At 38.2% G+C, this 27,813-nt stretch overlaps 1 protein-coding gene across 2 annotated transcripts in view; it reads right to left on the bottom strand.

Annotated features, from left to right (window-relative positions):
* CHIC1 (cysteine rich hydrophobic domain 1) overlaps positions 1-18,438 on the bottom strand; it is an 80,613-nt gene extending 62,175 nt beyond the window's left edge. Inside the window, exon 1 of one of the 2 annotated variants that reach the window (XM_023551433.2) lies at positions 17,990-18,438. In XM_023551433.2, coding sequence (XP_023407201.1) covers positions 17,990-18,249 — 260 coding nt within the window. In that variant the 5' untranslated portion in view covers positions 18,250-18,438. The remainder of the gene's footprint in view (positions 1-17,989) is intronic. The other variant, XM_003412718.4, reaches the window with a different exon arrangement.
* Positions 18,439-27,813: the final 9,375 nt, after the last annotated feature.

Below are 27,813 nucleotides of genomic sequence, written 5' to 3'. Positions count from 1 at the left end.
AGAGCACTATATCGAAAGGAAACTGCCAGAAATTCAGGCTGGTTTCCGAAGAGGACGTGGAACCAGGGATATCACTGCTGATGTCAGATGGATCCTGGCTGAAAGCAGAGAATACCAGAAGGACCAGAAGGATGTTTACCTGTGTTTTATTTTTTTCCTTTTTTTTTTTAATTAATTTTTATTAAGCTTCAAGTGAACATTTACCATTCCAATCAGTCTGTCACATGTAGGTTTACATACATCTTACTCCCTTCTCCCACTTGCTCTCCCCCTATTGAGTACTTGTGTTTTATTGACTATGCAAAGGCATTCGACTGTGTGGATCATAACAAATTATGGATAACACTGTGAAGAATGGGAATTTCAGAACACTTAATTGTGCTCACGAGGAACCTTTACATGGATCAAGAGGCAGTTGTTTAGACAGAACAAGGGAATACTGATTGGTATAAAATGAGGAAAGGTATGTGTCAGGGTTGTATTCTTTCACCATACCTATTTAATCCGTATGCTGAACAAATAATCCGAGAAGCTGGACTATATGAAGAATTGGGCATCAGGATCGGAAGACTCATTAACAACCTGTGTTATGCAGATGACACAACTTTGCTTGCTGAAAGTGAAAAGGACTTGAAGCACTTACTAATGAAGATCAAAGACCACAGCCTTCAGTATGGATTGCACCTCAACATCAAGAAAACAAAAATCCTCACAACAGGACCAATGAACAACATCATGATAAACAGAGAAAAGACTGAAGTTGTCAAGGATTTCATTTTACCTGGATCCACAATCAACAGCCATGGAAGTAGCAGTCAATATATCAAAAGACACATTGCATTGGGTAAATCTGCTGTCAAAGACCTCTTTAAAGTGTTGAAAAGCAAAGATGTCACCTTGAAGACTAAGGTGCACCAGATCCAAGCCATGGTGTTTTCAGTTGCTTCATTTACGTGAGAAAGCTGGGTGATGAATAAAGAAGACAGAAGAAGAAATGATGCCTTTGAATTGTGGTGCTGGCGAAGAATATTGAATATACCATGTACTGCCAAAAGAACAAACAACTCTGTCTTGGAAGAAGTACAACCAGAATGCTCCTTAGAAGCAAGGATGGCGAGACCACGTCTTATATACTTTGGACATGTTATCATGAAGGATCAGTCCCTGGAGAAGGGCATCATGCTTGGCAAAGTACAGGGTGAGCGGAAAAGAGGAAGACCCTCAACGAGATGGACTGACACAGTGGCTGCAACAATGGGCTCCAGTATAACAACAATTGTGAGGATGGCGCAGGACCAGGCATTGTTTTATTCTCCTGTATATAGGGTTCCTATGAGTCAGAACTGATTTGACAGCACCTAACAACAACAACACATGTAGTATGTGTGGTGTATTTGTGTATTCTGTGGGTGTATTGATGAATTCCAGAGATTGTCATTGCCCTGGAAAAGACAAAAAGACTTAAATGGTGGATTGTTCTACTCATTCCCTGATTTCAGAGACATCAAGAGCACTGTTGCTATGAGTTGGAACCGAATCAATGGCAACAGATTTGGGGTTTTTTTGGTGCCCTTTTTGGACAATATAAAGTTACAGGTCCTTTTAATGTTTTATTGGCCAAGCACACTGGAAATCGAAATTGAAAGCACAATACCATTTACAATTGCTCCAGTAAAAAGGAAATGCTTAGGCATACTCCTAAAAAAAATGCAGAGGAGCTGTACGCTAAAAATTACAAAAAGCTGATTCAATAAAGCAAAGAAGGCCTAAATAATTAGAGAGACATATCATGTCCATGGATTGAAAGACTCAACATTCGAAAGCAGTTGCAGCCTTACATAGACAGGGAACTGACAGAAATTCAAGCCGGATTCAGAAGAGGACATGAAACATCCATGCTGATGTCAGATGGATCTTGACTGAAAGCAGAGAATACCAGAAAGATGTTTACTTGTATTTTACTGACTATGCAAAGGCATTCAACTGTGTGGATCATAACAAATTATGGATAACATTGGAAATGCCATAAGACTTAATTGTGCTCATGAGAAATCTGTTCTTAGACAAAGAGGCAGTCGTTAGAACAGTACAAGGGGCTATGGCATGGTTTAAAGTCAGGAAAGGTGTGCGTCGGGGTTGTATCATTTCACCATATTTATTCAAACTGTATGCTGAACAAATAATCCAAGAAGCTGGATTATATGAAGAACAGGACATCAGGACTGGAGGAAGACTCATTAAGAGCCTGCATTATGCAGATGACACAACCTTGCTTGCTGAAAGTGAAGAGTACTTGAAGTGCTTACTGATGAAGATCAAAGACCAAAGCCTTCAGTATGGATTACACCTCGGTACAAAGAAAACAAAAATCCTCACTACTGGACCAATAAACATCATGATGAATGGAGAAAAGATTGAAATTGTCACAGACTTCATTTTACTTGGATCCATAATCAACACCCATGTAAGCAGCAGCCAAGGTATCAAAGGACACATTGCATTGGGCAAATCTGCTACAAAAGACCTCTTCAAAGAACTAAAACGCAAAGATATCACTTTAAGGATTAAGGTGGCGCCTGACCCAAGTCATGGTGTTTTCAATGGCCTCACATGGATGCGAAAGCTGGATAATGAATAAGGAAGACCTACGAAGAGTTGATGCCTTTGTATTATGGTGTTGGCAAAGAATACTGAATATACCATGGACTGCTAAAAAAAGAACAAATCTGTCTTGGAAGGACGGCCAGAATGCTCCTTAGAAGCAAGGATGGTGAGACTTTGCCTCACATACTTTGGACGTGTTACCAGGAGGAATCGGTCCCTAGAGAAGGATATCATGCTTGGTAAGGTAGAGGGTCAGTGATAAAGAGGAAGACCCTCCACCAGATGGATTAACACAGTGGCTGCAACACTGGGCTCAAGCATAACAATGATCATGAGGATGGTGTGGGACCAGGCAGTGTTTCGTTCAGTTTCACACAGGGTTGCTATGAGTCGGAACAGATTTGACGGCACTTAACAACAACGGTCAGAAAGAGGTAATTAATTCATTATTACAAATAGTAAATTTTTATTGTGTAGCATAGAGAAATAGATGCAAGTTTCACTTTTAGAAAGTAGACACGATACATTTTAAAGAGAGAGCTCTATTCATATGCCTTTTAGATGTAATAACAATAACATGTTCCTACCTTTTTTAGATATTGCTACCATTATAACTTCTCCCAACTGCCGTTCCTCTACTTGATATCAAATACATAGAGGGTACATACAGGTTTATCCCTCAAAATGTTTTGAATATTTTATTTAAAAATTCTAACATGTTCTAATGTTAGAATAAATAAAGATAAATAAAGTAGAAAATATAAAAATAGATAAAATCAATGAAACCAAAAGTTGGTTCTTTGAAAAGTTCACCAATATTAAGAATTTTAGCAGACTGACAAAAAAAAAAAAAGTGAAGATGCAAATAATTAAAATCTGAAAGTGGTGACATTACAATTTACCTACAGAAATAAAAAAAGATCATAAGAGAATATTATAAGCACAAATTAGATAACTTCGATGAAATGGACAATTCTTACAAACACATAAACTACACAGATTGTCTCAATAAGAAACAGGAAATCTCAAATGAAAGGTACCCAAATTAGAAAAGAAGTAAAACCAGTTTTATTCACAGATAATATGATTCTATATATGGAAAATCCCAAAAATACCACGAGTAAGCTTGATTTACAAAATAATATTATAATCATTATTCTCTGTTCTTGAGCATAGAGAATGTGACCCAGCTGCCTGTACCAATGATTGTTAAGAGCGGATTCAAAATGTAAGATCACAGTCTGTAGTCAATCTGTGAAAAGGTGAAGCTTTCAATGGTTTTGTCCATTTGTGATGTTAATATATACTAATGACCCAGAGCTCTCCTCGGACTTGGGCAGACATGGCTGCGGCAGCATGCTTGTCCATTTTCCCACTTTTTTGTAATATTTTCTCAAATTCGGACAGACATTAGTTCTGGCAGCATGCCTGTCCTCTTCCCACTTTTGGCTTTTTGAATATATGCCAAATAAAACTCTATTTTTGTTTAACTAAACTTGGTGATATTTTTTCCCTACAACAGGCTACTGCTGTTGTTGTTAGCTGTGGTCAAAAAAAAAATCAAGTCAGTTCTAATTCATAGTGATCCTATGTACAAAAGAACGAAACACTACCCAGTCCTGCGCCATCCTCGCAATCGTTATCCTTGAGCGCACTGTTGCAGCCACTGTGTCAATCCATCTTGTTGAGGGTCTTACTCTTTTTTGCCAACCGTCTAATCTACCAAGCATGATGTCCTTCTTCAGGGACTGATCTGTCCTTATAAAATGTCCAAAGTATGTGAGATGAAGTCTCGCCACCCTTGCTTCTAAGGAGCATTCTGGCTGTACTTCTTCCAAGACAGATTTGTTTATTCCTCTGCTATTCCATCGTATATTCTGTATTCTTCACCAGCATCATAATTCAAAGGCATCATTTCTTCTGCAGTCTTCCTTACTCATCGTCCAGCTTTCACATGCGTATGAGGTGACGGAAAACACAATGGCTTGGATCAGACGAACCTTAATCCTTACAAGTGACATCTTTGATTTTTAATACTTTAAAGAGCTCTTTTGCAGCAGATTTGCCCAGTGCAATACATCCTTTAATTTCTTGGCTGCTGCTTCCATTGGGGTTGATTGTAGATTCAATAAAATGAAATCTTTGACAATTTCAATCTTTTCTCCATTTATCATGATGCTGTTTATTGGTCCAGTTGTGAGGATTTTTGTTTTTTTATTGAGCTCTAATCCATACTGAAGGCTTTGGTCTTTGATCTTCATCAGTAAGCGCTTCAAGTCCTCTTCACTTTCAGCAAACCAGGTTGTGTCATATGTATATCGCAGGTTGTTACTGAGTCTTCCTCCAATCCTGACGCCGTGTTCTTCTTCATACAGTCCAGCTTCTTGGATTATTTGCTCAATGTACAGATTGAATCAGTATGGTGAAAGATCACAACCCTGACACATACCTTTCCTGACTTTAAACCATGCCATATCCCCTTGTACTGTTCAAACGACTGTCTCTCGGTCTATGAACAGGTTCCTCATGAGCACAATTAAGTATTACGGAATTCCCATTCTTTGCAATGTTATCCGTAATGTGTTATGATCCACACAGTCGAATGCCTTTATATAGTCAATAAAATACAAGTAAACATCTTTCTGATATTCTCTGCCTTCAGCCAGGATCCATTTGATATCAGCAAAGATATCCCTGGTTCCATGTCCTCTTCTGAATCCGGCTTGAGTTTCCGGCAGTTCCCTGTCAATGTACTGCTGCAGTTGCTTCTTAACGATTTCAGCAGAATTTACTGGTGTGTGATATTAATGATACTGTTTGATAATTCCTGCACTCTGTTCAATCACCTTTCTTTAGAACGGGTACAAATATAGATCTCCTCCACTCAGCTGGCCAGGTAGCTGTCTTCGAGTTTCTTGGCACAGACAAGTTAGCACTTCCAGTGCTGCATCCGTTTGTTGAAACATCTCAGTTGGTATTCTGTCAACTCCTGGAGCCTTGTTTTTCACCAGTGCTTTCAGTACAGCTTGGACTTCTTCAATACCATCAGTTCCTGATCATATGCCACCTCTCAAAATGGTCAAACATTGACTAATTCTTTTTGGTATAATAACTCTGTGTATTCCTTCCATCTTCTTTTGATACTTTCTGCATCATTTAGTATTTTCCCCATAGATTCCTTCACTATTGCAACTCGAGGGTTGAATTTTTTCTTCAGTTCATTCAGCTTGAGAAATGTCGAATGTATTCTTCCCTTTTGGTTTTCTAACTCCAGCTCTTTGCACATGTCATTATAACACTTTACTTTGTCTTCTTGAGCTGTCCTTTGAAATCTTCTGTTTAGCTCTTTTATTTCATCATTTCTTCCATTAACATTAGCTACTCAGCATTCAAAAGCAAGTTTCAGAGTCTCTTCTGACATCCATTTTGTTGTTTTCTTTCCTTCCTGTCTTTTTAATGACCTCTTGCTTCCTTCTTGTACAATGTCCTTGATATCATTCCACAACTCATCTGGTCTTCGATCATTACTGCTCAATGCATCAAATCCGTTCTTGAGATGGTTCCTAAATTCAGGTGGGATATACTTAAGGTCAGACTCTGGCTCTTTTAGACTAGTTCTAATTTTCTTCAACGTGCATGTGAGTAACTCATGTTCTGTTCCACAGTCAGGCCCTGGAGTTGTCCCGGCTGGTTATATTGAGCTTTTCCACATCTGTTTCCACAGATGTAGTTGATTTGGTTCCTGTGTATTCCATCTGCGGAGGTCCAAGTGCACAGTCACCATTTATGTTGTTGAAAAAAGTTATTTGCAATGAAGAAGTCGTTGTTCTTGCAAAATTCTATCCTGTGATCTCTGACATCGTTTTTAACAAAAAGGCCATATTTTCCAACTACCAATCCTCCTTTTTTTCCAACTTTCGCATTCCAATCGCTAGTAATTATCAATACATCTCAATTGCATGTTTGATCAATTTCAGACAGAAGCTGGTAAAAATTGTCAACAATAAATGAATTCAGAAAACTGCAGTATACAAGATCAATATACAAAAACCAATTGTTATTCTGTACATGAGCAATGAATAATCTGAAAAGGTAATTAAGAAAACAATTCCATTTATACCAGTATCTAAAAGAATAAAGTACTTAAGTATAAATTTAACCAAGGAAGTTAAAGACTTATACACTTAAAACTATAAAACACTGGTGAAAGCAATTAAAGGATACCTAAATAAATTGTTGCTTTAAAAAAAATCATGGTGCAGTTGTTAAGAACTTGGCTGTTAACCAAAAGGTCAGCAGTTCAAATCCACCACCCACTCCTTGGAAACCCTATTGGGCAACTCTACTCTGTCCTGTAGGGTTGCTATGAGTCAGAATGGGCTTGATGGCAACGGGTTTGTTTTTTTGGTTTGGAGTTTAAACAGTTAAGCTCTTGGCAACTAATAGGCTGGCTGTTCAAGTTTGCCCAGAGGCACCTTGGAAGAAAGTCCTGGCTGCCTGCTTTCAAAAGGTCACTGCCATTGAAAACCCTATGCAGCACAGTTCTACTCTAACACGTGGGGTCACCATGAGTCAGAATCAACTTGACAGCAATTGGTTTATTTCATTTTTTTTAAATAAATAAAAACACATCCCATGTTCCTGGATGGAAAGCCTCAGGGGTTTACATCAACTTTACTTCCAGTAATTGGTCTTTGTTCTTGACTCCTGGGAGGTAGCTCTAAAACCACTAAACCAACCCGCTGCCGTTGCGTTGATTCCGATTCATAGCGACCCTATAGGACAGAGCAGAACTGCCCCATAGGGTTTCCAAGGAGTGCCTGATGGATTCAAATTGCTGACCTTTTGGTTAGCAGCTGAGCTCTTAACCACTGTGCCACCAGGGCCCCAACTCTAACCCTTGGAATTTCCTAGCTGAGGTGCCTTTGTTAAAGTCCTCCAGACCATATCTTAAAGTTTAACTAATAAGGTGATTGAGGTAGGGGCTGGCCAGCCCAGAAAGACCACCTCTTGATATCAGCTGACCTCAAGGGAGGTGGGCTGATTCAATCAGTCATGGCTACATAATGAGACTACAATAAAGGCTCTGGACATGGAAGCTCAATGGGCTTCCTGGTTGGTGAAAGACATTAGTACAGGTGGGAGGGTAGCATGTCCCTTTTTTGGAACATGGAAGTTCTGCATTGGCAACTCTCCCAAACTTCACCCTAGGTATCTCTTTTTTTGCTGATTTTGATTTGTATCCTTAAAAACAAAACTGTAATCATAAGTATAGTGCTTTCTGTGAGTTTTGTGACTCATTCCAGTGAATTATCAAACCACAGGGAGTACTGGGAGCCAGCAAGTCAGAAGTGAGGGTTCTAGGAACCCCTGAGCTTATGGTTGGTATCCTGATGGAGTAAGGGAAAACCCTGAATTTGTAGCCAGCAGGTCAGAAGTGGGGGTGCTGTGCGGATTCCCAAGGCGAAGTCTTTGGCCAACTTGGCACTCTGAAGGTCTGTGTCCTTTACCCTGTGTGACCTCTACATGGTTATGGTCAGAGGAAGAATTGTTGCATGTGCAGCTGGTGTCAGAATAGAAGTGGTAAAGATATAAAAAATAGGGACTTTGATTTATGTGGATTATTATCCTCTCAAAGGCTTAGTATTGTTAAGATGTCAATACTACCCAAAGTGATCTACAGATTTAATACAATCTCTGTCAAAATTCCAACAATCTCTTTTTTTTTCAGAAATGGAAAAGTCAATCCTTAAATTCATCCAAAATTACACAAGGTCCTGAATGGTCAAAACAATCTTGAAAAAGAAGAACAAACTAGGAGGACTCATATTTCCCAATTTTCCAATTTCAAAATGTACTACAAAGCTATGCAATCAAAATGGTATGGCAGGAACCCTCATCTATTGCTGGTGGGAATGTAAAACGGTGCAGCCACTGTGGAAAACAGTTTGGTGGTTCCTCAAAATGTTGAATATAGAACTACCATATGATCCAGCAATCCCAATCCCAGTTATACACCCATGAGAAGTGAAGGCTGGAATACAAACAGAAACCTGTACACCAACGTTCACTGTGGCACTTTCCACAATAGCCAAAAGGTGGAAACGACCAAAATGTCTAACAAGAGATGAATGGATAAACAAAATGTGGTATATATACTCAAGGGAATACTACTCAGCCATAAAGAGAAATCAAGTCCTGATGCATGCCACAACATGGATGAACCTTGAAAACATCATGCTGAGTGAAATAACTCAGTTGGAAAAAGACAAATACTGTACGGTCTCACTTATATGAAATAAGCAAATACATACAAGCCAAAGGTTACTAGTTGTTACGAAGGGTGGGAAAAAGTGGGAAAGGGGGAGTTTTTGCTTAGGGGGCACTGAGTTTATGTTAACGGTGGTAGAATGATTTGGAAAAGAATAGTGAGAATGGTTGCACAAGTTGAAGAATATAATCAATGTTACTGAACTGTACATGTAGAAATGCTTGAGATGACATATGTTTTATTTTGTACATTTTCATCAAAATCTCAAACAAACAATAAACCAGTGTGATACCGGTATAAGGATGGACACAGATCAATGAAATAGAACTCAGAGTCCGGAAACAAACTCATATATATACAGCTACTTGATTTTTGACAACGGTGCTGTTATGGATTATTGAATTGTGTCCCCCCAAAATGTGTGTCAACTTGGCTAGACCATGATTCCCAGTATTGTGTGAGTGTCCATCATTTTGTCATTTGATGTGATTTTCCTATGTGTTGTAAATTTTACCTCTATGATGTTAATGAGGGAGGATAAGATGCAGATATGTTTATGAGGCAGGACTCAATCTACAAGATTGGGTTGTATCTTGAGTCAATCTCTTTTGAGATATAAAAGAGAGAAGCAAGAAGAGACAGGGGGACCTCATACCACCAAAAAAGCAACACTAGGAGCAGAGCACATCCTTTGGACCTGGACTTCCTGCACTGAGAAGCTTCTAGACCAGGAGAAGATTGCTGACAAGGACGTTCCCCCAGAACCACCAGAGAGAGAAAGTCTTCCCCTAGAGCTCACACCCTAAATTTGGACTTCTAGCCTCCTAAACTGTGAGAGAATAAATTTCTCTTTGCTATAGCCATCCACCTGTAGTATTTCTGTTAAAACTGCACTAGATGACTAAGACAGGTGCCAAGTCCATTCACTGGGGAAAGAATAGTCTCTTCAAAACAATGGTGCTGGGACAACTTGATTTCCACATGCAGAATAATGACACTGGACCCCTACCTCACACCATATGTAACTTAAAATAGATCAATGATCTAAATATAAGAGCTAAAACCATACAACTCTTAGAATAATACTCTTAGGGGTAAAGCTTCAGGACCTTGTTTCTGGCAGTGGATTCTTAGATATGACACCAAAAGCTCAAGCAACACAAGAAAAAATAGATAAATTGGACTTCATCAAAATTAAAAAATTGTACATCAAGAAAGTAAAAAGACAACCTAAGGAATTGGAGAAAATGTTTGGAAACCCTGATAAGTGTTTAATGTACCGACTATATAAAGAACTCCTAGAACTCAATAAAAAACAAACAACCCAATCAAAAAATAGGCAAAGAACTTGAATAGACATTTCTCTGAGAAGATATACAAATGGCCAATAAATACATTAAAAGACACTCAACATCATCAGTCATTATGGAAATGCAAATCATAACCACAATAAGGTATCACTTCACAACCACTAGAATGGCTATTATTAAAAAATAAATAAGCAAAAAAAAAACTAGTATTGGTATGGATGTGGAGAAACTGGAACCCTCATCCATTACTGGTGGAAATGTAAACTGCTGCAGCCACTGTGGAAAAGTTTGGTGGTTCCCCAAAAAATAAAACATAGAATTACCATATGACCCAGCATTCCACTCCTGGATATATACCCAAAAGACTTGAAAGCAGGGACTCAGATAGTTGTACACCAATGTTCATTGCAGCATTATTCACACCACCCAAATGGTGGAAACAACCCAAGTGTCCATCGATAGACGAATGGATAAAGAAAATGTGGTATATACACACAATAGAATATTATTTTACTACAAAAAGGAATGAAGTTCTAATACATGCTAAGATATGGATGAACCTTGAAAACATTATGCTAAGTTAAATAAGTCAGACACAAAAGAACAAACATTGTATGACCCAATTTATATGAGATAGCTATACTAGACAGATACTTAGAGATAGAAATCAGTGATTACCATAGGCTGGAAAGGAGGGAGGAATTAGAGTTATTACGTAATGGGTACAGAGTTTCTTTTTGAGGTGATGAAAGAGTTTTGGAAACTAATAGTGGTAATGCTTGCACAGCATTGTGAGTGTCATTAATATCACTAGATTGTAAAATTGAAAATGGTTAAAATGGCAAATTTCATGTTGCGTACGTTCTACCACAATAAAAAAAAATTCTTAACTTTGCTATTGTCTCTTTTTACTTATTTCCAGACAAATGAATTTTTGTAGTTTCCATTTTGTCAATAGCCCCTCCCTTCTTAATCTCTTCATTTTTGATGCTGCCACTTTACTGAAAATAACCCTTTAGAGTTCATCTTGTCTTATTGTCAAATTCTATGTCCTCTTCAGAATTTTTCTCCCTGACTTTGCCTGCAGTTTGTGACACCGTTGATCGCTCCCTAATACTCTCCCATTTCTTCCATTTCCTCTTCCTTGACTTTTTCCAAAATTTAGCTTTTAGCTATCTGCTTCTCTTTCTAAAGGAAACTATAACAGCTTATTTCTATTTATAGCTTTGACAATCACTTCTTTTCTGGTGAATATGAAATCTGTACCTCTAGTTCTACATTTTCAGAAGTGCTCTAGTCCCTTATCTTTAATTGCATACTGAAAATTTCCATTTGCATATCTTGCCATAAAAAGAATACCACCTTAAGTGAAACATGTCTAAAATTAAATTTTACCATTTAGTAGAAACTGGTTCCCCCTCTCAAATTCCTCATCTCTGTCAATGGGACCATTAATCTCCTCCTTTAACCTAGACCCTGTTATCATTTTTGCACCTTGCCTCTCTTATTTTTTGCACTCTCTCCATAACCAGATGGTCCCTAAAGTCCTGTTATTTCTTCCTTAGGTAACATTCTCATAACGATTTCTTCCTTTCCATTGCCACTGCCATGTTCATTCTCGTCTTTGCTCATGTGGTTCCTGTTGTTTCCTTTCTCTACTTTAAATCCTATCTATGCAGCCTTCAAGGAATAACTCAAATTCTAATCCTCTCTGTGATACCTTGAATGCTCCACCTCGGGGATGCCCCCTTTCTCTGAATAAACAATCACTTCTAATCTATACTACACAATTCAACAGTTAATAATTTTTTTAATTTTTTGCTGCTCATCCATATCAATATCTTAATATCCTGATCATTCATATCAATATCTTAAAGTCAAATTTAAAAGTTAGCTTTGTAAGGCAAAGCCCATACTTTGTTTTCTCTGTATTCTTCACAGTGCTTAGCCCAGTGCTCAAGTTCTGAAGAAATAACTGCTATGTTCAGGTTACTAATTTTCTTCTCTAATACAAAAATTATTTTAGAAATGGTAAGGAAAACATCATTTTACTTAACATACTCCTCTATAGCATACAATATTCACTTAAAAAAGTATGAAGGAAGGCAAACTAGGCTCAATGCTATCTCATAATTTTGGCTAATGGACAGTAGCAATTCTGTTCTTTCCTACTAGGAATTTCTTTCCTTAACTTTCTTCTTTAGAGCCTCAACACATAAAAAGAATGCTAAACTCGAATAACCCTAAGTAAAACAGTTCACTTAATAGCTGCTAGGAAAATGTTGAAATGGTTGCTGCTGAATAAACACCACAGCTGTTTCATTAAAAAAACATTAAGTTAAGAACTCTGAGTCCACAAAGGTTATAAAAGCTCATCTATCACTGACAGACATTAGCCAAGATACGGGATTCTTCAGCATTAGACAAGCAGACACTTAGGAACTGCTCACATTGTCATTTTATCTTTACTAAATATAGAATCTAGTATGTATTTGAAGCTGACCAGGCTGGTGGTACTCAACGATTATATTTTATTTGTCAAGTATCTTCAATGCTCAAATTATAAAGAACATTTCCTTGGTGTATAGGAAATTGAGGAAAAGAAGGCTGGGTCCTCTTAGTTTTCTCCTCTTCTTCTTCCCCTCCCCAAACCCCTCCCTGTTTTTCATCTTTTGAAAATGGCTACAGATTAGCCTTTCAAAACCTCGCACAAATTAAAGTTCACGCACTTAGGCTGCTTAAGAAAGGATGGGGACTATACTAACAGATCAAAGTGTAGTAAGATTCTGCAAACAAGAACATTTCATTAGGACACCATGCACCTGTAGTAACACTGGCACTGAAGCATGCATATTGAATTCTATTTACTATACCAAGGAAAAGGCAAGTCTATGCCATGCAACTCAAAGGGATTTTTTAAAAAATTCTGTTAAATCTCTTCAGTCTTTCATATGGAAATAATCATGTCTCATCACATACACAATGGCAAGTTACCGTACCTTCATCATTCTTAAAGCCTACGAACCTTATATTCACCTTATATAAACACAAATTAAGAATGCATTACTGTAATTTCCCAGACAACTCTTTACAGGAGAAATATTCCACTCCCTGATTTGAGAAGTATTAACATTTGTAATGCTCTCTGAATTTTTGCAGAAATACACTGTTTGGCAAATTTGGCCCTCTTCTTCAATTCTATATCTAATAACTTCAGCTCTTTTATATTAATTTTAATGTGCCAATTTTACGAATTCCTAAGAACTGGTAACCTATCGTATCTGCTAACTTCTATACAGGCCTACTATCAAGGGTAAATATTTTAAATAATACAAAGAGTGTGATCATTGCTATAAATAAGAGAAAATCTCATGAGATGTAATTTTCTTCATATTTCAATACACTGGATCTAAATATCCCCTCAAAAAACAAGAAAAGTTATAGATACAAAGTTATATCACTCATATGTATAGTATTTCTGAAACACTTTCTATATTTCCAAAAGACATTTTATTATTTCTGTTTCTATAACCTAAAATTCATGGGAGTTAGTCATTTTTTTAATGTGGAAAAAGACCCCAAAATAACCATATGATCGTTGTCTCAGAAATGGAATCACAATTTGAATTCTTTAAGATATGTAGTATGGTTAGATTATTCAGCTTCTTAAGAAATTATTGTAATGAATTGCATGCTAAAATATTAATACCTTGTTAAAGAAACTAGAATGCCAAATATTAAGAGGATAGAAGTAGACAGGGGTACTCTGACATTTAGGGGCAAGCTTAACAAAGATTTCAGAGGTAAGGCCATGCTATACTCCTCATTGCTGAGACTGGTGATAATACTGAATCAGTATACATCTATGCTCAGAAACAAGTACTCTGCACAGCGTGATTCAACTAACTAGTACTTGTTGAGGACTTGTAATACAGCTTGCACTATGGTGGACACACTATTATTTGAGTAAACCAATAGTCATTAAACTTAGTTTTACTGAGTGTCTACTCCCTGCTAGGCACTGTGCTAGACCCTGAGGATTCACAGGGAACCAGACACTGTTCCTGCCATTGAAGGTTACAATTTAGTAGGGGCAGAGAAAACTTGCAAGAGGTAGTGACATATGGACAATTGGGGCAGCGGGAGGTAGGTGCTAGCATTCTAGATGGAGGCCCCAGCTTGAGCAGATGCAAAGAAATAAGAAAAAGCATGCTATGAACAAAGAAATATAAGCAATAAGGGGAATGGCAATTGAGGATGATATGTAGACATGGTCCAGTTCATTGAGGGTTCCATATGTCATATTATGGACCTTAGACTCTATCCTGTAGGTGGAAGGAAAGCCACAGCATAATCTTTAGCAGAGAAGTGTTTTAGTTAGATCTGCACTTTAGGTGTCTCAATCTAGCAGCAGGCTGGAGGATAGACATGGGGGTGACAAGAACAGAGGCAGGATGACTAGCCAGGATGGTGAAAAGGGTCTGAATCAGGGAAGTGGTGGGATGGAGGAAAAGAAGAAATATTTAGGGTGGACATTGTTAATACTTGCTTAGCTGTGGGAAGTGAGTGGGGAAAAAGAAACCAAGAATGGGTTATGGGTAGAGGTACATTCAACTGAATTTGTAGACTACAGATGGAGAATACAGAAAAAAAGGAGGTTTTGTTTGTTTTTTGAGGGGTTGGGGTAGGAGTGTAAGGGGATAAAAGGTGGGGTGAATTCTGTTTTGAACAAGTTGAATTTAAGACGATGATGGGCCATCAGGTGAAGAAGCCCAGCAGACAGCTAGGGGTGAAGAGGAAGTAGACATGGTGAATGTATCTTCTCTTTAGAAATCTGGAGGTGAAAGAAAGAAGAAAGATTAGATGTGGGTCAAGGAAGGTTAGTGTTTTGTTTTTAAAAAATGAGAGAGACTCTGAACATCTTTACATGATGAGCTAGCTGAGAGGCAAAGAGAGAGGGACTGCCTGATGGATTGAGATTGGGGAAGAGGCTGGAAGTGAAGGGCATGGGAGGCATAAGTGGAGTGGTGGGCTCTGGACAAGTAGAGAGATTCCTTAAGCTCTGAGGCTGGAGGAAGTAGGCACAGGAATTCAGACTTAATTAAGATCCAATGCAGGTTCTTTCAGAAGGAAAATGGCATGATTAAACTGTGTTTTAAGAAGATTAGTTTGGCTTAAGCATGGAGGAAGGATTGGAGTGGGGAGAGGCTGCAGACCATGGCAATAATTTAAGCAGGAGATGATGGAAATCCAAACTAGTATAGGAACAGAGAAAATGAACAATCTAAGTTACATTTCAAAAGGCATGATGACATAACCCTGGGATAAAGTTAGCATAGGGCAATTCAAGGAGAAGAAACAGTTAAAATGACTTTAAATATTAACCTGGGGGATTAAAATGGTGGTACCAGCGTCAGAAATGGGGCAACTGGAAAGCACAGCCAATGTGGAGATGGAAAAATGTTAGGGTTAAGATACACTGATTTGGGGTATGGCTCTGAAATTTTAAACTTTTAAAAGAAACAAAGTCCTCTACAGAATAGAAGGCTGTACAGAGAATGGAAAAAATTAAATGTTAGGTGAGAGTATTTCATTGAGATACGGCATATAGTTTAAGGCAACTCTAACACTCCCACCCCAAAAGAAAATTAAATAGAAATTAATATTTTAGACATCTCAGGATAAGATTAAATATTTTCTAAGAATTTTATTTTACCTGATAGTATGAAGGCTTTACTACCATAGGAAGACTAGCATCTGAGATCCAGTAAAACTTAATCTTAAACATGTAATCTTTTTTCATTCCCAGACATTATATATCAAATGTGTTTTCTAGGTGACAGAATGTGTACAGTACAACTAAATAAGTATACATTGGTCAGCTGGGTTCAGTCAATTAATACCAACAGTTACACTAGCACCGCTACTTCACACTCCTAATGCCAGAATTTTTAAACTGGGAGAGACTTTACACCTATCACAGGGGTCTGGCCTGGCAAGTGTCAGTGCTTTGCTTTTAATGAAGAAAATGGGTTCCTTAAGTACTTCACTATAGTTATGTGGAGAGTGGAATGGAACCACAAATAAGTTTCAGGGAACTTAAATTCTGTTTCCTTGCTCCTTCTCCATAGTCTGAATTTTAGAAAATAATAAAGGGTTTTAGAAGTGCTGGAGTATAAAATTATGAACTGGAATAAGAAACCTTTTTCTGCTCAGTCATGTGGAATAATCTACATGAAAGTAATCTCTGGTGCCAGAATCATAATTAGTTTGAGTAACAAACTGTCTCCCTAGTGACAAAAAGAATGGAAGTAAAGTAGCTCAGAAATTTGGCATCTGAAGTTGTAGGCTATCTGTAAAATTCTTGAACCAAGAAAAATTTTGTTAACATTGCCTAATCAAAAAGCAGGCCTAAATCCCCCCCCCCAGCCTTTCCACAATTTCAAAATCTTAGTTGATACACTTCACACAAAGATACAAAAGTACATTAGGATCCAATCTTCAACATGTAAAAATTAAAAGCTAACATAGTGAGGGGAGGTGGTGTATATTTACAATATACAACTTCATATAATATGAACTCAATTGAAAGGGGTAGGTGAACCATTAACGAAATTAGAGGCAGCACGACTTGATAGGAAAAAAAGGCCTATTTTGAAAATGCAGTAAAAGATAACATGGATGAGAGGATAAACGTAACACAATACTCAGACTTCCAAGTATTTTACAGTCCAAGCACATAAAAACTGATGACGCACCTTTGAAAGCCCAGAGAATTATTCAAAAAAAAATTGCTTTGCAATTGTTATGATGTCCCTCTCCCTTTTATTTTCTCAAATATGATCCAAGATTTCGATTAAAAAAAAACACCCTGGATAAGTTTTCAAGAAATATTCTTCAGCTCACAGGGTTGCTGAGTAATACTTATTATAATATAGGGTCGCTATGAGTCGGAATCGAGTCGACAGCAGTGGGTTTGGGTTTTTTTTTGTTGTTTATTTATTAAATGATTGCATATTTAATATTTCTGCCTACAAAATCCATTCCAGCTATTTTAGGATTATCTGAGAACTGGGAAGGCCTTAGAAACCATCTACCCCAAACCCCTCATGTACAGATGGAGTAATCAAGGTCCAGAAATAAGAAGTAACCTGACCAAGGTGACAGAAACAGTAAGAAGCAATGCTGGGACTAGCATTCAAGATACCTGACTCCCCATCCATTGCTTTCTTCTTTCCATAGATGCTTCTCAAATTGAACCTCTAATGATGTGATATTTAAGGAACGTCAGAGTGAGGAGTGATCAAGATAAAGGATTATTGTATTCATTAGTATAAGGATTAGATAGGAAGAATGGATGGACGAATAAGGGTGGATATACTATTATTCACAAGTATATCATTTTTCAATTTTGAAGAACAAAAGCCTATGTCTTGTCACATGTCACAGCAGTCACCGTGTTCCACTAGACACCAATCTTAGCAGCACAGAACCCACTGGTACCTCCTGCAGTTTAAAGATCATTCACTTGGAAGGATACATAGAAGAAAGGAGATTGACCCCTACTCCAATTCCACTGGCTCCCAAACCCCTAACTTCCCTGCCCTACACTCACTCTGGTGGTGCATCAACTTACAGTTACCTCACTTCGTTTCCACCTATCACCCCCCCCCCCCGGTTTAACCATTTAGACTATGCGTCCTTTGCTAACTGTACGCCTCAGTCTGCCCTCCCCCACTTCACAGGCCCCTCTAACGCCTGCAAATCTCAGCCTTTTCGAACCCCACAGCCCTCTCTCGCTTACACAGTGATGTGGCCGGCGCCGCGAACCAATACAGGGTCTGGGGCATATCTTCGCAGATGCTCCTCGCTCACTACCCGAGGTGGGGGCGGCGCCTCCTCCTCCTCTTCTTCCTCCTCCTCCTCATCTTCCTCGTCGTCGTCGGGCCCAGATACCGACGACGACGACGGCGACGACGACGACGTTGCCGCTTCTTCCTCCTCCTCCTCCTCCAGTTCCGAGATGGTGTCGAACTCCGCCATGTTGGGCAGCAGGATGCTCATCACGTGACCTCGCGATCGCCGCCACCCTCACGGAAAACAGTTTGAACCTGCTGAGGTACTGGAAGAGGAGGGGGAACAAAATGAAGGGAAAGAGGAGCGGGGTAAGAACAGGATTTGAGGAGACGCGCCTGCGTGTTGGGGGAGAAGGTGCAGGAGGGGGACAGTTGGAGGCGGGGGCACTGGGAGAAAGGAGCAAATTCAGTGTACGCTTGCGCGGCTCCAAGGGAGGGGGGCGTTGAAGGTGGACTCCAGGGAATTATCGAAGTCCGGTTTGCGGGTGCTGCTCTTAATACTGCTCTTTGGGCTTCTGGACCTGTATCGTGGGGACTATCTTAAGGTTTTATTTCCTACTGATTAATGCTGGGTATTATTACCCTAGTGCAGGCGGCTGAAGGAAAGTATATCCTGTAAAAGTGAGATTATAATTTTACCCAATATATATCAAGTTATATAGCAATCCCTCACTTTTGTTACTGAAGAGGAAGCTTTCTATTACTACTTCTATGTAATATTTATGGAGGATTTACTGTCAGAGACTGTGCTTAGTGTTCTGTGTGCATGTCTCGTTATGTACCACGACGATCTCATTTTACAAATGGAAAACTTAGATGCAGAGAGGATAAGTGTTTGTCCAAGGTCATGGCACTACCAAATGGCAGACCTCGTTTTAAACTCGGACTGTTTCTTGAAAGATGAATCAGAATATGCATGTTTGATTTTTAAAGGTTTTTTGAAGGGAATGGAGGTGGAGGGAGCATCCCAAACCATGGAAACATCAATTAACATCCATTTTCCAGACACCAGCTAGACTCCTTCACATACTCAATCTCGGTAAACCCTTAAACAATCCTGTGAGGTATGCATCAATTATCTGTTTTATGGATGAAAAAATTGAGTCTCAGAAAGTTTAAGTAATTTATTCAGGTATACGATGGCCTTTTGCCTCAAATTTTCTATTTCAAATAGTCTATCCTTTCTTTTCTACACTCACTGAAATGTAGAGATCACATATTTTTGGTTTCCAAATAACATCACAAAACGTTTTCATACTTGGCAGCAGCACAAAAATCTGTGTCATAATTTAGGGATCATTGAGACAGGAAAGTAAAACAGCTGCTCAATAACAGTACAAATAGTGTAATCCAGGTATTCTAATATGAGCTTCACTGCTCTTTCCGTTGCACTACAGCTGCATTCCAATCAGATGGTGAGCCTGGGGAGACAGGATGAGGATTACATTAGCAATGTAACAGTATAAAGTATTTTGGGTGTATGAGGGAGGAAGAAACTGGTTCTCTTATGTTGAAACCACCACCATTATCAAGAAGTTCGGGTTTAAAAACACAAAATAATAAATGTTGGAGAGGTTGTGGAGAGACTGGAACACTACTTATACACTGCTGGTGGGAATGTAAAATGGTACAGCCACTTTGGAAATTGATTTGGTGCCTCCTTAAAAAAAGCTAGAAATAGAAGTACCGTATGATCCAGCAATCCCACTTCTTGGAATATATCCTAGAGAAATAAGAGCCATCACACAAATATATGTGTACACACCCATGTTCATTGCAGCACTGTTCACAATAGCAAAAAGATGGAAACAACCTAGGTGGCCATCAAAGGACAAATGGATAAACAAATTATGGTATAGTCATACAATGGAATACTACAAAACGATAAAGAACAACAATGAACCTGCAAAACATCTCATAACATGGATGAATCTGGAAGGCATTATGCTGAGTGAAATTCGTTGCAAAAGGGCAAATATTGTGTGAGACCACTATTATAAGAACTCAAGAAAAGGTTGAAACACAGAAGAAAACATTCTTTGATGGTTATGAGGTTGGGGAGGGAGGGAGAGGGGTATTCACTAACAGGATAGTAGACAAGAATATCTTAGGTGAAGGGAAGGACAGCACACAATACAAGGGAAGTCAGCACAACTGGACTAAACAAAAAGCTAAGAAGTTCCCTCAACACAACCAAACACTTCAATGGACAAAGTAGCAGGGGTGGGGTTCTGGGGACCATGGTTTCAGGGGGCATCTAGGTCAATTGGCATAACAAAGTTTATTAAGAAAATGTTCTGCATCCCACTTTGGTGAGTGGCATCTGAGGTCTTAAAACCTAGCAAGCAGCCATCTAAGATGCATCAATTGGTCCCAATTCACCTGGAGCAAAGGAGAATGAAGAACACCAAAGACACAGGGAAAATATGAGCCCAAGAGACAAACAGGGCCAAATAAATCAGACACTCCATTAGCCTGAGACCAGAAGAACTAGACGGTGCCCGGTTACCACCAATGACTGACCTGACAGGGAACACAACAGAGAGTCCCTGATGGAGCATGAGGAAAGTAGAGTGCAGAACTCAAATTCTAGTAAAAAGACCAGGCTTAATAGTCTGACTTGGAGGTACCCTAGAAGACATGGCCCCTAGACTTTCTGTTAACCCAGAACTAAAACCATTCCTGAAGCCAACTCTTCAGACAAAGAATAGACTGGGCTATAAAACATAAAATAAGACTGGTGAAGAGTGTGCTTCTTAGTTCTAGTAGGTACACAAAACTAAATGGCAGCTCCTGTCCGGAGGCAAGATGAGAAGGCAGAAAAAGGATAGGAGCTGATTGAATGGACATGGGAATTCCAGCATGGAAAGGGTGAGTGTGCTGTCACATTATAGGAATAGCAACTATGGTCACATAACAATATATGTATAAGTTTTTGTATGAAGCAACTAACTTGAGCTGTAAACTTTCACCTAAAGCACAATTAGAAAAAAAAAAGCTACAGCTACTAACCAAAAGTTGGCAGTTCAAATCTGCCAGCCACTCCTTGGAAACCCTATGGGGCTGTTCTACTCCGTCCTTAGTAAGATTACAGTAAAAACACAAGGAATACTAGCACTGTAGTAATTATACATGGTAACCAAACCAAACCAAACCCAGTGCCGCCGTCAAGTCGATTCCGACTCATAGCGACCCTATAGGACAGAGTAGAACTGCTCCATAGAGTTTCCAAGGAGTGCCTGGCGGATTTGAACTGCCGACCCTTTGGTTAGCAGCGGTAGCACTTAACCACTACGCCACCAGGGTTTCCATGGTCACTTTAATTAAATAAAAAGGCTTCATTTACAAAGAAAAAAAAAGTTTCGGTTATTTAAGTGAAAAAAAAATTCTCTTTGTATTCAAAAGCTTGATTATTTGGAGACTTTAAACGCAAGTTGTAACACTATCAATAAGCAACAAAACTAGCTTTTTGTAGTATAAAAAAGAAAAAAACTAAATCCATTGCTGTCAAGTGGATTCCAACTCAAAGCGGCCCTATACCACAGAGTAGACCTGTCCTACGGGGTTTTCAAGGAGTGACTGGTAGATTCGAACCACTGACCTTTTTGGTTAGCAGCTGAGCTCTTAAGTACTGTGTCACCAGGGCTCCTTTTGTAGTATAGAGAACTTTTATCTACTAGCCAGAAATTATGATAAATGATGGAAATATTAAAATATTTCATAATAGCCTTCTGGCAAAACATATAATTTTTATTCTCTTTGGTGTTAATAAATAAGATGCCATGTGCCAATTAAGGGATTGACAGACCTTTGACTTAAGTTTAAATTCAGTATTCTGCACCAGTTCTTTTCTTTAAAGAAGCAAAAAAAAAGATGACTCTAAAAATTTTTCAGACATATTATCCATAAAGGTCTACTAAGTCAATACCTAGAGGACATTATTTCATTTATTATTACTTAAATAGTAACTTCTTTTCACCACTCAAGCTTGGGCTATTTGAAAGAGAGAAAGGAAAAGGAGTAGGAAGTGACCTTGGAACAAGCACAGATGAGGTATTAGAACCATAATAAAAATGAAGAAATGATGGCTGTGGGGTAGGGAGGAAGGAAAGGGAGGGGGAAATTTCACTGTCAATATGGAAAGAGGCCCCTGTCAAAAAACAAAGCAGTTCAGGAAAGTGTTGTGCTTGGAGAAACTTACAAGGAGAGTCAAACTTGCACATCTATTTTCCTGCATATACATCGTGCTGAAAAGGCATATTTGATTCCAGAGGTAATTTGTTTTACTGAACCATAGGGGAATTGAGCAAGCCAAACAAAATGCAATTTTGTTTATCCATTGTCAGTAAACATGAGAAGCATCAGAGTTTCTAAACAATGCTTTAGCAACCGTTGAGAATAGTAAAGCTAGGCATTGATGGAGAAGAAAGCAGGCCTTGTAACATTCTGTCTGATTTGCTAATCAGGGGACAGGGTAATTCACCCATCTGATGTATGGGGACCCTGAGGCATGAGGTAACAGGTTTAATGATCTGAGAGGTTTTCAACCCTCAAACAGCTGAAAAGAACTGTAACTAAAAAAAAAAAATAGTTTTCTTTGTTTATTAAAGCATACAATTAAATGATTTTAATAAATTTACAGAGTTGTGAAACTATCACCACAAAGTAATTTTAAAACATTTCCGTCACCCCCAAAATAAACTTCCTGCCCCTTTGTAGTCACTCTCCATTCTCGCCCCCAGCCCGAGGCAACCATTGCTCTCTTTTATGTTTCTATAGATTTTTTTTCAGGGCATTTCAAATAAATTAGATCATACAATATGTGGTCTTTTGTATCTAGCTTCTTTCACTTAGCATAATGATTTTGAGGTTTGTCCACATTATAGCATTATGCACACTTCATTATTTTAATCAATGAATACAGTACTATTCCATTGTAGGGACATATCACATGTCATTTACCGATTCACCAGCTGATGGACTTTTGAGTTGTTCTTATCTTTCGGATGTTATGAATAATGCTGTCATGAACATTCACATATGTGCCTTTGTGCGGCCATACGTTTTCATTTTTCCTGGGTAGATACCTTAAGTGGAGTTGATGGGTCATATGATAGTCTATGTTGAACTTACTAGGAAGCTGCCAAGCTGTTTTCCATAGTGGCTCCATCAGTATGATGGAATGTATGCAGGTTCCATTTTCTCCATATCCTTGCCAACACTTGTTATTGTCTGTCTTTTTTATTATAGCTATTATTGTGAGGAAAACCCTGGTGGTGTAGTGGTTAAGTGCTACGGCTGCGAAACAAAGGGTCGGCAGTTCAAATTCACCAGGCGCTCCGTGGAAACCCTATGGGGCGGTTCTACTCTGTCCTAGAGGGTCGCTATGAGTCGGAATCGGCTCGACGGCACTGGGTTTGGTTTATTATTGTGAGTACGAAGTGGTATCACATTGTGGTATTATTTTGCATTTCCCTGATGACTACTGATGTTGAGCATCTTTTCATGAGCTTGTTGTCCACTTGTATCTTCTTTGGTGAAATATCTATTTAAATGTTTTGACTCATTTTTTAAAAATGAAACTCTTTTTAGATAGAGATTCACAAGTGGTTGTAAGAAATAATACAGAGAGATGCTGTGTATCCTTTACCCAGTATCCCTCAACAGTAACATCTTGCATAATTATAGTACACTATCAGCCCCTCCTTGGAAACCCTATGGGGCAGTTCTACTCTGTCCTTTAGGGTCGAGATGAATCAGAATCAACTCAACAGCAATAGGTTTGGTTTGGTTTTTGGTACCTCTCATGGAGTGAATTGTGTCCCCCCAAAATATCTGTCAACTTGGCTAGGTCATGATTCCCTTGTATGATTGTGTGATTGTCTACCATTTCATCTTCTGCTGTGATTTCCCCATGTGTTGTAAATCCTATCACTAGGATGTAATAAGATGAATTAGTGGTAGTTATATTGATGAGGTCTACAAGATTAGATACTGTCTTTAGCCAATCTCTTTTGAGATATAAAAGAGAGAAGTGAGCAGAGAGACATGGGGACTTCATACCACCAAGAAAGCAGCGCTGGGAGCAAAGCACATCCTTTGGACCTGAGGTTCCTCTGCTGAGATGCTTTCAGACCAAGGGAAGACTGATGCATCACAAGGACCTTCCTTCAGAGCTGACAGAGAGAGAAAACCTTCCCCTGGAGCTGGCACCGATAACTCGGACTTCTAGCCTACTGGACTGTGAGACAATAAACTTCTCTTTGTTAAAGCCATCCACTGGTGATATTTCTGGTATAGCAGGACTAGATGACTAAAACGGTATCCCTATAGGGTCGCTATGAGTTGGAATCAACTTGACGGCAACAGGTTTGCTTGTTTGTTTGGTTTTATCCCAATTAGGAAACTGATATTTATACAATCCACCTATATTATTTAGATTTCTGCAGTTATACATGTACCCATTTGTGTGTATATGTGTGCATTTAGTTCTGTGTAAGCTTTTTATCTTCTTTTAATTGTTGTAAAAATATAGGTAACAAAACATTTGTCACTTCAACATTTTTCATTTGTCTAATTCAATCAAAACAATTACATCAATCATGTTATGCAGCCATCACCAAATTTAACTGCAATATTTTTCCTTCCCAATAAACAGAAATTCAGTCATTGCAGCACTATTTACAATAGCCAAAAGGTGGAAATGACCCAAATGCCCATCAGCAAATGAATGGATAAACAAAATGTGCTATATACACGCAATATTACTCTACAGTAAGAGAAATAAAGTCCTGATATATGCCACAACATGGATGAAACTCAAAAAATTATGCTGAGTGAAATAAGTTAGTCATATAGAGACAACTATTGTATGATTTCACTAATATGAAATGCATAGAATAAGCAAATATATAGACATCAAAGTTTAACAGTGACTATCAGGGCAGAAGGGAAGGGGAAAGAGTTCTGTGCAATTTTATCATATGTATAGGTTTTATGATCACCATCACAGTCAAGATACAGAACAGTTACATCACCACAAGGATCCTTCATGTTGCCCCTTTATAACAACTGCTCACCATCTATAATTTTATAATTTCAAGAATCTTACATAAGTTGTATTATACAGTACGTAACATTTGGGGATTGGATTTTTTCACTCAGCATACTTCTAAGATTCATCTCAGTTATTGCATGTATCAATGGTTCATTCTTTTTATTGTTGTGTAGTATTCAACAGTATAGATGTACCATGCTTTGTTTAACCATTCACCCACTGAAGGACATCTTAGTTGTTTCTAGGTTTTGACTATTATGAGTAAAGATGCTATGAACATTTTTGTACAGATTTTTAGTCCTTTTAAAAATTGAGTTCTAGGACTTTTTCAGCAAAGTAAGAAGACAGCACACAGATTGGGAGAAAATTTTGGGGAACTGTGTATCACATAAGAACCTCATATCCATATATGGTATACATTTATATATATGTAAAACTCTTACAACTCAACAACAAAAAGACAAACAACTCAATCAAAAAATGTGTAAAGGCCTTGAACAGAAATTTATCTCACCAACGAGAACATTCAGATGGCCAACAAGCAAATGAAAACGTGCTCAACATCCTTAGACATTAAAAAAACAAAAACAGAAACCCATTGTCATCGAGTCCTATAGGACAGAGTAGAACTGCCCCAAAGGGTTTCCAAGGAGCAGCTGGTGGATTCCAACTGCCAGTCTTTTGTTTAGCAGCTGAGCTCTTAACCACTGTGCCACCAGGGCTCCTTATTAGCCATTAAAACCAAAACCCATTGCCATCGAGTCGATTCAGACTCATAATGACCCTATAGGACAGAGTAGAACTGCCTTGTGGGGTTTCAAAGGAGCAGAGGGTGGATTCAAACTGCTGATCTTTTTTTAGCAGCCAAGCTCTTAATCACTATGAAACCAGGGCTCCATTAGGCCATTGTTGTTCTGAGGTGCTGTCGAGCCAGTTCAGACTCCTAGCCACCCTATGTACAGCAGAACGAAATACAGCCTGGTCCTATGCCATCCTCACAATCGTTGTTATCGTTGAGCCCATTGTTGCAACCACTGTTGTCAGTCCATCTCCTGAGGGTCTTCCTCTTTTTTGCTGACCCTCAACTCTATCAAGCATGATGTCTTTCTCCAGAGACTGATCCCTCCTTATAACATATACAAAGTATGTGAGATGTAGTATTACCGCCCTTGCTTCTAAGGGGCATTCTGGTTGTACTTTTTCCAAGACAAATTTGTTTGTTGGTTTTTTTATCACTTAATCAAAATTTATTTCAGTGCTTGAAAATATTCAGACTAATCAAATTGTTACTACTATAATTTTGTATAATAAATACTTAATATAAAACTTTTTTGAAAATGTAAATGTAATACTATTACCTGACCCCTAAATGACACATTAAGATTTTCAAAAGCAGTGGCTATTTAATGAAATGCAAGGCGACAATGAACACAGCAAACAACTGTCACACTTATGAGGACATGATTAGCAGCAAGCTTTTTTTAGTCAAGCAAAACAAACACAAATCTGTTTTTACATTTTACATGTTTGTTCTTAACTTTGTTTCATAAAGTCATTCATAATTTAAGCATCTTTCTTTCAAGTACTGGATTTCTAACATTTAAAATTACATTTTCTAAAAATTTTATTTAAAAAAAGCCATAAACTGCTTCATTTACCACAAATCCACATACCATAAAGTGAAGCACAATTCAATTGATTTTATCCACGTTTCCCCCTACTCTAACATCAGGGTTAACACATTTTTCTATATACTTTGTAAATATTTTTATTGAAGTCAGTTCTAATTCATTAATGCTGATTTAGGGAAAACCGATTTATAATGAGTTGCTATCATCTTTAAAATTACCATCTATATGCTGCCCCTGCCCCCAAATCTGGAGCTAAGTTGAATGATGATGCAATGTACTACTTCAGTGCCCCAAAACAATCTGTGATCTTAAGTTCCTAAATATCCAAAGATTTTAAATTTCTGCCAATATAAACAAAAGACTCAAGTGGCCAAAAATCATATAGTTAGGAGGAAAAATACATAGGATGAAGTTTATTTAACTGAAACTTTATTATTTATGCCTTTTCCCTCAGCTACAAGCACTATTTAGACTGGCATTAAATTACATTGCTACAGTTGTGTATGCACGGAGTTTAGATTTGCTGAGGACCATACAATTACATTAAAAATAAATAGCCTTCTATTTTTCATCGTTTCACTGGCTCTTAAATAGTTTCCCAGGGGGCAAGGGACAACCATTTTGTGTTCCTTAAGAAACTGGTGCATATAAATGAACTGCTATGCATTAATTTAAATCTTGAGAAAACCTAACGATGAAGTCCCCCTGCTACCCCCCAAATTACAGTACAGATCTATATGGTAATCACTGTCCATACTGTGAATGGATGAAACACTACAGACAAATTCAATCTCTTGGAAGTGTACAGCTGTAAGATATTCTCAGTTGACAAAACTGATACTGGCAATCACTTAATGGAAAAAAGACCAAAATCAAGAAAAATGTTGAACAAGGATATCTACTCTTAAAAAGGAGAGAGAACTGTTACCCAACACAAAAATGAGACCTATAGATTTGAAAAACATTCATTTTCCTTTGTCTTAAAAAAAAATCAACAAATGGTAGGAGGAGGGAGTCAAGAATTGACTTAGAATTGAGGCAGGTTTATTTAAAAAAAATGGACAAGCACAATGTTTTGAACTCA

This window comes from Loxodonta africana, chromosome X, assembly GCF_030014295.1.
Source record: "Loxodonta africana isolate mLoxAfr1 chromosome X, mLoxAfr1.hap2, whole genome shotgun sequence".
In the NCBI taxonomy this organism is placed as follows: Eukaryota; Metazoa; Chordata; class Mammalia; order Proboscidea; family Elephantidae; genus Loxodonta; species Loxodonta africana.
This window is presented reverse-complemented; position numbering and strand designations above follow the sequence as displayed.